Below are 9,790 nucleotides of genomic sequence, written 5' to 3'. Positions count from 1 at the left end.
CTGCCACAGATGTCTTCCACGTGCACATGTATGTCTCTCCCCAGTTTAATATCCTTCAGGGACCCCAAATCACATTCAAAAAGAAGTCAATTCCTTGGCAAGGCCAGCCAGAGTCTGAGTCGGGAGCCTCTGACCCTTTGCTCTCATCTCTAGCCATAGCAAAACACTCCTGTGTAGGGCTCTTGTGCGCTTCTGAGCCAGACACTCTCATCCCAGTCCCCATGGACTTGTTGAATGTCATATCCTTCTGATTGCTGGCTTTCTTCTGTTTCCACCTCAAGGATGTGTGGTGTTAGTGGACAAAGGCAGTGCCTTGTCCACAGTGGAATCCCTTGCCCTGTGCCTTGCACACAGTGGGCATCAGACAAAAGTCCGTTGAATGAATGATCTGCAACAACACTGCATCAGGGTCTATGTAACAAGGGTATCAGCGGCATAGACTTGTCTTAGAAAAGTCCCTCTATCCCTTTAGAGCTTCATGGTCATAAAGTCACAGTTCCAGAACGACTCCTTTTTGATATGGATGTATACTGGGTTTGTTAAATTGATAGCATATATTTTATTTTAAAAATGAAACGTAATTAATGGGGGGAGGGCATTTTCACCCCCCCTTTTTCTTAACTATTTCTTTCGTATAAACTATTAACCCACTTAAAACCGTTTCTTCTGCACAAATAGCTGTTGGAGGCCGTGCAGTTTACCTGCTGATACTCGCCTGAAGGCGTGCATGCAGACACCTGCAGGCAGAACTTTCAGGACCTCCCACGGCAATCCTCACTTTAGATCTTTTCTTCTTCTTTTAGCTTTCCCGTCGCAGAGCAGAACAGAATAACCGAAAATGCTTTGCCTCGCAACTTTCAAGAGCGAAAACCGGGTGCCCAAGAGAAGGCAATGATTTCTAAGTGCCCGCTTAAGATCCAGCCCCTCCATCATCACGGGTGAGGCACCAACGCTTGTCACACGTGAAACCCGTCCACTCCTCCAGTCTTATCACCTAACGCATTTCTGCAGTCTCCATGCCCGTCATTAATGGTCTCCCATAGTTTCTGCCTTCAGACAGACTGCGGAAGTAGCAGATCAAAAAGTTACCCTTCTTCCCTTGGAAAACTCATTTCCCCTGAGCTGTTAGCAAGGTGAAATAAATCACGTGACCCCCTGGTCACAATGCAGAGGTTTCCTCACGTGGTTTATGATCAAGCCAAATTGAAGAATAAAATAAAATCCCATTGGCGCAGCTGCAGCGCGACCCGCGGGGCGGGGCCTCGGGGGCAGGGCCAAATGCGGGGACCTCGGGGGCGGGGACCTCGGGGGCGGGGCCCAGTGCGGCCCGGCGAAACCGCCGCTCGCGCGGCCCCGGGCCCCCTCAGCCGGTACTGTGCGCCGGCGCGCGGTCGCCTTTGAGCCTGGCGAGCGCCGCCGGCGAGGGGGCGAGGCCGGGAGGCTGCGGGTCGCGCTGGGCCCACGTCCCGCCAGCTGTAGAAGTTGTTGCTATCCGTTTCAGACGTGCCTTTTCCACGCCTGACTTGTCTCCTGCTCTCTCCGTCCCGCACCTGCGCCGCGTGTGCCGGCAAGCAGCCGTCATTGCAACCCCACGCCGCCTTCCGAGACTGAGCTCGGCTCTCCCGGCCGGCCCCTCGCCGCCGCGCCCCGGGGCCGCTGAGGAGGCCCGGGGAGCCGGAGCTCTGCGTGGGAGGGAGGTGGGCCTGGGGCCGCGTGCAGGGGCGGGGCCGCGGCGGAGCGCGTTAGGGCACGTGAGGGCGCTTCGGCCAATGGCAGGGTGCCGGGAAGCCAGCGGGGCGGGGCCGGGGCGGGGCGGAGCGGAGCCGGCGAGGCGAGGCGGGGCGAGGCGGGGCGAGGCGGGGCGAGGCGGGGCGAGGCGGGCCGGGGCGGGGCGGGGCGGGGCGGGCCGGGGCGGGCCGGGCTGGGGGCCTGGGGGACGGGCGGGGCGGGGCGGGGCGGGGCGGGGGAGGGGCGGAGAGACGCCGCCGCCGCTGCCGCCGCCGCCGCCGCCGCTGCCGCCGCCGCCGCCGCCGCCGCGGGCGCCGCGGCTGCCGCAGCCTGTGGGAGCCTGGAAAAGGGGAAGTGCGAGCGAGCGAGCGACTCAGTCCCGGCGGCGGCGGCGGCGGCGGCGGCGGCGGCGGCGGCGGCGGCGGCGGCGGCGGCGGCGGCCGGGGGTCGCGACGGCCGGGGCGGGGGCGCTGCTGCTGCTGCGGGGGGCAGGCGGTGGCGGTCCGCACCAGCCATGCCGAATAAAAACAAGAAGGAGAAAGTGAGTCCGGGCCCGGGCCGCGGGCCGGGGCGGGGAGGGGAAGGGGCAGGGGCCGCGCGGAGGGCGGGCGGGGAACTGCTCGGGAGCGGGGTGCGGCGGGCTCCGGGATCCCGAGGGCGCAGGAGCGCCGGCCGGGGGCGCCGGGGCCCAGGCCGGGCTGGGGTCCGGACGGCCCGGGCCGGCGTGCGGGGGCGCGGCCGCGGTGGGGGCGGCGTGGGCGCCCGCCCCAGGGCAGCGCGCGCGGTGGGCGTGAGGGGGCAGGTGCGGTCGCGGAGGTAGTTGACCCAGCCTCGCCGAAGCCTGGGCACGGGCTTGAGGGGTGGGGGGCTGCAGGCACCTGGAGGGACCCCGGCCGGGGGAAGGGGAGCGAATGGACCCCGCTTCACGCTGGTGGAGAATTGTCAGCTTTCCTGGGGAACGCTCTGGGGCTCTGAAATACTATTATTATCCTGGGTGGCGGCGGTGATGGCTGTGAGTGTGCTGCGTTGCATTTGGCGGGGCGGGGGGAGCGGTACGTTTCTGCTCCAGGTGGAGCTCTGTAGCATCTCAGAATCACCCCAGAAATCCCGGCTCGCGGGATTTACGGTGGGAGACCAGAAAGGGATGCGATGTGGATCCATCAAAACGCCGAGAGTACCGTAAATGTGGGTTTATCCGTTTCTGCTTGAAGTTTTCAACGCTAAATACAGATCAAGAAAACAAAGAGGATCTGAATTTGGGGGTAGGGGTGTCGCCTCGCAGTTTTGTATCTCTAAATAATGTGAGGCAGAATTTCTGGATGTTACTGATTAAAATTATCAGAAGTTCTAGTTAAATTGTGTAAATCCGTTTTAAAACCGCATTTTGGTTTATCTGATGTTTAGTAGTCTAAAAATTGAGAAGCCTAACTGATTTGCTTGATGTTTCCCAGGAATCACCAAAAGCAGGGAAAAGTGGAAAAGGTTCAAAAGAAGGACAAGACATAATAGAATCAGAGGTAACTGCTCTCAAATATTCCCTTTCCGTTTTTTTTTTTTTTCATGAACACCTTTTAACTAAGGGCAGAAAAACGGCGTGGTGAAAACCAGGCTCTTCTAGAATGTTTCCCTGCATGAGATTTTCTCCGAGTCTCCTTCACAACCTGAAATTTTAGTTCTGTAGGTTTTTATTATTTCAGTCTGGGAAAATACAGATGGGTTTATGGAAGTTGTGTCTGTGCAGCTGGTAATTTTAAGTTCATAACCCCCCCCCATCTCAAATCTAGCCACCCTCCTGCAGAGACTGGTTTCACCACAGTTGTTCATGCTCCTTTTAGCTTTCAGACCCTCCCCTTCCTTCCTTGGCAAGCCAGCGGCCAGGTCAGGTGCCTCCCTCTCAGCGGCTCCTCCTTCTGTCACCTCTACTTGCCTGGTGCCCCCTTTGCTGCTTGGGTCTCACACTAGTTCCTTTGCTGATGTCTGATTCCCACAGCCTCTTTCCCCAGGGGTGTTGGTACCTCTCAGTTTAGCTAGTTTGGGTATTTTTATACAGTCTTATATCATCGTTCACTTGTTTTTTCTCTCTGCGATGGCCAGTTCTGACGACTTTTGCTTCTCAGCTTTGGGCTCTTGAAGAACAGCCGGAAGGCTCCGTGAGGACGGGGTCTACCTGGTGGGGTTGATGGCATTCCTTGGCACAGTTGTGCTTTGAGGATGTTTGCAGTTGCCAGCACTTTGCCTTTGCCTTTTCTTCCTTGTGAGTAGTTGAACTAGAGCCCCGCAGGCTAAGGATTCAGGAGCTGTCTGGACCCAGGCTGAGCTAATAGTAGGCCCTTTTGGATCATTGGTAGCCGAGAAGCAACTTGATTGTAGTGTCCCGTTCTCCAGAGCTGGATCATCCAGGTCCCCAGTCTTATCACAAATAAACATTAATTTGCAAGTGTCAGACCCCTTCCTGTAAAGTCAAATTAGAATGAATTCAGTGTTGTCAGGGGAAACACAGTTAACTGGTGATTATAGGCAGTAGCCTTTTTTTTTTTTTTTTTTTTTTTTTAGCCATGGTGGGGGTACCTTTTCCTTATCATTTGGTGCATTCTAAGCCTCCTTCCTCTTCAGCAGGTGGTTTGTTCCAGCAAATATGTTGCCCTCCCCAAAGCAAAAAGCAGATATCCAAAAGGTTCCTTAAATATCAGTAGTTGGGGGTTATTGGTACCAGTCTGCCTCTGCCCTGTTTTTATAGCGGATAATCACGTTTTGCTGTGGTATTCTTGCTTTTGACTTGCTTCCTTCCATGTCATTTTCTTGACTAAATTGATTTAAATGAAATTTAGTCACTCTGCAAGGGTGTATGCATTTTCTTTCCTTTTGTTTACTGATGTTTCATTAAAACTGCTAAGGCTTTCAGTGCTCCCCCAAACCTTTCTTGCTCACACACCAGTCTCCTCTTACCATTAGTGTGACAAAGAATATCCATGTGTATGGTTCATTTATTCCCGTTTTAGCAGAAAGAACCTGACTATAAGGATGGATAATGTTAAGTTTGAACCTGCAGTGTCCATCCGTTAACTTAAACATAACAAAGCCGTTAGTATGTAAAGTGCGTGTTTTTAAGGTGGTTTGGGTTCCTAGACTGTCAGTTGCTTAAGATTCTTGTGGTGGGGCCTGGAGTGCCTGAGTGTGATGCCCCACGTGTCCTTTTGTATTTTTTCTAGTGCTACTGTCTAAGAGCTGGAGCTACAGAGCTTGAAATTACCACCGAAAAATACTGAAATGGTGGGCCCTTCACTACTTCCTCATAAGGATACCAGAGCAACATGGCATATTAAGCATGACAGTTGGCAGATCACTGTGTAAATTATTTTGCAGGAGTACAAATTGAGGCACTTCAGTTCATCTGAACTTTGGGTTGAGCCTCCCTTCGTTCATTGTCGGTTCCCTCCTCAGTCTTCATCTTGCTGCTTCACCTCTGGTTCCACCCAGTTACCAAATACGGTTGACCCGCCCAGGTGCACGAAACCCTCATTGTGCACTCTTTTCCTCTCCTGTCAACGTTCCTCTGAACTTGAATGTTTCTAACCTGAACCGTTGAAATAGGACTGCTATGCCCGTGCTGCTTTTCAGACCTGTTCAATGTCATGTCACCTTCACAGCCGGCTCTCGCTGGGGTCAGCCTGTGAACTCACCTGTGTTGGGGCAGCTACCCTTCTCCGGGACTTCCCAGCCTGAGGGGCATGCAGAACAGGTGTTTGTCCAGGGCAGAGTGGCCAGGCTTGGGAAATCATCTCAACAGAGAACACGTAAAAAGAACTTGGCCTGTGGTTGGTTGATTTTACACACCACTTCAACACCAGAAAAGGTCCTTATACTAAAATCCTGGCTGGCTATAAACTAGCCTCATGGAAAACAAAGGAGCAGTGGCTTATATCGCAGAACAGTTTTTGGTTAAAACAAAGGAACATTTGACGGCGCGGGGTTTTTAGTAAGGAAGATGAAGTCCTGCAGTAAAGGAGAGAGCCGTAGAAAGGAAAGTATTTTAACCTGGGGAGTAGATAGTAAAGATTCTGACTCCTGAGTGCCCTAAGTGATGTCACCTAACTTCCAGGGCCCTGTTTCCTCACCTCTAAAAACATGGGGAGTTTCAGATTTGACCATTTTTAACTCTGTGTGATAGATTAGGCATGACCCCTCTTTTTTTTTTTTTAAAGATTTTATTTATTTAATTGAGAGAGAGAGAATGAGAGAGAGCACGAGAGGGAGGAGGGTCAGAGGGAGCAGCAGACTCCCTGCTGAGCAGGGAGCCCGATGTGGGACTCGATCCCGGGACTCCAGGATCATGACCTGAGCCGAAGGCAGTCGCTTAACCAACTGAGCCACCCAGGCGCCCCTGGCATGACCCCTCTTGAAAGAAGTTTTCCCTGCGAGATGTACGGCAGAATATATCTTCCAATGTAACCAAATATACCATTAAAGGTCATAACTGCTGCTGTGCACATTTTTCTAGAAATTTCTGCTCCTTGAATGATGTGTACTGGTACATTTTTTTGTTTGTTTTATTCTCTTTCAAGTAGGAAGTTTACATTTGACTTACCCACATGTGTCCTGGAAACAAAAGTTTCTGCCCAGTACTTATGGGTTTATTTCGTGGCACACTTTTAAGGAGCGAGGCCGCAGGTGGGCTCCTGGGTACTCGGGAGACTGACAGAGGGAACTCCAGTGTGAGCAGCTGTCCTCAGTGTCACCTTCACAGCTGTGCAAACATAACTAGGCCCACTTGATGAATATTTAGAATCTTCATCAATTGCTCAGAGATTGCTAAAGTCCATTTTGGAAGATGAGACCATGCCATGGTGTTTTTTTATAGGAGCTGTTTTAATATGTATATTGTGTCCAAAGTTATGTTTTTAAAAGTGTTAATGCTCTCTGTAAAGTGATTTGTTTTAAGCACATTAAAGGTTGTTTTGAGCGCTGTTCTCTGGTCACGTATATTACATATCCTGCTTCAGCTTAGTTTTGTTTGAAATCTCTACGGCAACTCTGACATAATATCTGTTGCTGAAAAGAAAGCTGAAAGGTCCTCTCCAACTTGTTAGCTTATTTTGACGCCTTTGCCCTTAGTCATAACATTTTTCTCTCTATAATCTGTCCCTTTACATCCCCTCCAGCCCGCCTTGGTGTTGCAGAGACAGGGAGCCAGGCTTGCTGAGGTCCCACAGGTGTAGCTGGTGGAGTCATGTTTGAGAAATTAAACCTGAAATTTCAAAAATGTTAGTTCATTTAAAAATAACCCGTTACATGGTAACAGAAATAACATTTTTGTGAAAAGTATCTTTTTAAGAAAATTCGACATTCTAGTCACTCGGCTGTGTAGCAGGAATTTTAACCTGAGTGTTGGAGGACAGTGGAAGTGGTTTGTTGGTAGGTGTGTTTCCTGGGGAGGCGGCTGTGATTATCACCTCCTGAGATGAGAGTCCCCAACTCCCCTCCCCCAAAACACCAAAGCCACTGTCTTGCAGGCTGAATTCTGAGCTCGAGCTACCCCTGGGGGTCTCCCCTGCCACTCCCCACTTTTTTTGCACACAACCCTAAACTGGACTCCAGTGAAACTCGGGACCCAGAGGACCAGTACTTTAAATTTTTTTTTTTCGAAATTCATAAGTGACTATCACATAGGGGCGAATTCCCTGCTTTTGATCACCATGTCTTGGCCCACTTTCCCAGCCACTCTGCATCGTCTTTGCTTAAAGCCCTGGTGTTCAGGAAGGACGGAGGCTCTGCGGAGGGGATAATCAGCTGTGAGTTGGAGGACATGTGAGTTAGGAGCAGGTTCTATGAGCTTCCCGTCCCTTCCCAGCGCTCGCTCCTCCTCCGTGTGACCGTGTGACTAGCTGGGCGCTTGGCAGACCCTGAGTGCCTCCCAAGTGAGACCCGCTGCCCTGAGCAGGCACCCCACCTTCAGGGCCGTTGATGGGTGGACCAGATGCTTCTCCACGGTGCTGCCCTGTGGTCTGTGCACCTGGCCCTCCCCACTAGATGCCAGTGGCTCCACACCCCCTCCAGTTCTGACAACCAAAAATGTCTGCAGACATTGCCAAATGTCTCCTGCAGAGCAAAATGGCCTCCAGTGAGACCACTGCTCTAGAAAGACCCCCCCACAAAGTATGTACATCTGCTTGCAAATCATGCCTAACACCCATTCTCCTTTAGCAGTTTTCAAACCAAAGGAGCATCAGCACCCCTTTATGCTCTTAAAAATTAGAATCCCGAAGAGCTTTTATTTAGGTCAGTTTTAGCTGATAAGTTTTCTTACTAGAAATTAAAAGTGAAATTTTTAAAATATTCATTAATTCATTTAATAGTAACACTACCCAATATAAGTAGCATGTTTTTACGAGAAATAACTAGTCACAAAAATTCACTGAGAAATATGGCATTGCACCATGTTTTTGCAAATTTCTTTAATGTCTGGCTTAATAGAAGCTAGTTGGCTCCTTGAGTCTGCTCATGCATTCAGTCTGTTTTGATATCCTGTGCCTTGTAGCCTGTGAAAAATTGACCTAATGATGGTTACAAAGGCAAATCATGGCTTTGTGTTCTCATAAAAGCACGGACCCCGGAAAGTGTCTACAGGACCCTTAGGGGCCCCCAGACCTGGCTTTGAGGAGTACCCTCCCCATGCTCTTCACTGTCCCATCTTAGTCCCTTCATCTTCTTAGCTCCGATGCAGGTTCCTTCTGAAATTTAAGGGAAGCTTTTCTCACTATCTTGGCTCCTATTTTTTTCCATCTTTTAAATTTGCATAGCAGTTATTGGCTCCAGCGGTTGCTTATCATTTATACTGCTTTGGACGACTTTTATTTACCTCGATTCGCCTCCCTAACTAGATTAAGTACTCGAGGACAGCAATTTAACTTGATTTTTCTTTGCCCCTTGCCATGTATGTGAAGACGTGGAGGCCAGAAGTGTTTGTTGGTGGATTTTAAAAGTGCTCAGGAAGAAGGACAGCTTCAAATCAATTAGCTTGCTAGGTTTTCTGATATGGTAAATTAGAAGGGGGGGGAATCTCTCTTGTTTCTATATCTTTTGATCCTCTAAGGAAATTTTGATGCAGGGTTTTCTTTCAGTATAATCTGTTTTAAATAAATAGCAGTGGACTAAAAGAAGATTATGGTACTTGGGTCTTTGTCTAATGTCCTGTGAAACTTTTAAGAAGAGGGTTTTTGGTTTTGCTTTTGCTTTGCACCGGAGGTCAGTGGTAAGATGTACCACCATCTAACAGCCCCGGCTGTTAGAGCAGTTGTGGAGTGAGTGCAAGCCTCTAGGCCTGCATGTCAGGGTGGGGAGCTTTCCACCTGCATCTGCCACGTGAGTCAGCCTGCCACCAACATGAATCACGGTGATATTTCCCCAAGTCACAGGGAAAATTCATGTGAAAAATTTCAACTATAAAAAGTCCCCAGCGTTTCCTTAAAACATCGGGTGCCCACCAGGGTCAGGGCTCGACGGTGTCTGGTTTGACACAGTGTTATAGGTAATGATCTCGCAGCTTCCTGTCGGTGTGTCATGTTCAGTGAAGACTTCCCCGGGGCCCTACTTCTGGTTAGGTTTGGGAAGGACCACTGCAGGGAAGCCCTGCTGTCCCGATCCGAGTCCAAGCCATGCTGTCATCTTTGTTTCCTCCACCTGGGGGAGTGAGGACAAGCCCAGAATCCAGTGGGGCGGGGGGGGGGGGATTAGTTTGAGGACACTGGATTTTCTTCATTTTAAATATTTTCTTAAGATGAAATTTAGCATGGCTCTAAAGGGGTGGTAGCTCTGAGCTCGTGCTGTTCTTGCCCAGTGGAAACACCAGAATGCCTGGAGGATGCTAGCCATTAGCCACATGGGGCTCTTGAAATGGATGAAAATCAAATTAAATGTAAAAATTCAGCTCCTCAGTCATACGAGCCACGTTTCAAGTGCTTGGGAGCTGCACGGGGCTGGTAGCCACTGGACAGCAGCTAGAGAACATGGCCTTCACAGAAAGCTCAGATGGACAGAGTGGCCTAAGACCCGGGCAGGATCTTCC

At 50.7% G+C, this 9,790-nt stretch overlaps 1 protein-coding gene across 6 annotated transcripts in view; it reads left to right on the top strand.

Annotated features, from left to right (window-relative positions):
- Window positions 1-2,173: 2,173 nt before the first annotated feature.
- The window catches only part of PPP2R5C (protein phosphatase 2 regulatory subunit B'gamma), a 119,164-nt gene continuing 111,547 nt past the window's right edge, over window positions 2,174-9,790 (top strand). For all 6 annotated transcript variants that reach the window (XM_028099681.2, XM_028099678.2, XM_028099705.2 and 3 more), the window contains exons 1-2: window positions 2,174-2,269; window positions 3,180-3,245. In XM_028099681.2, the coding sequence (XP_027955482.1) occupies window positions 2,243-2,269; window positions 3,180-3,245 (93 nt within the window). In that variant the 5' untranslated portion in view covers window positions 2,174-2,242. The remainder of the gene's footprint in view (window positions 2,270-3,179; window positions 3,246-9,790) is intronic.

Source organism: Eumetopias jubatus, unplaced genomic scaffold (genome assembly GCF_037043125.1).
Source record: "Eumetopias jubatus isolate StellerSeaLion01/CBP00866 unplaced genomic scaffold, mEumJub1_p1.0 scaffold_7, whole genome shotgun sequence".
In the NCBI taxonomy this organism is placed as follows: Eukaryota; Metazoa; Chordata; class Mammalia; order Carnivora; family Otariidae; genus Eumetopias; species Eumetopias jubatus.
The sequence above is the reverse complement of the archived record's forward strand: the minus strand, read 5'-3'. Positions and strand labels throughout refer to the sequence as shown.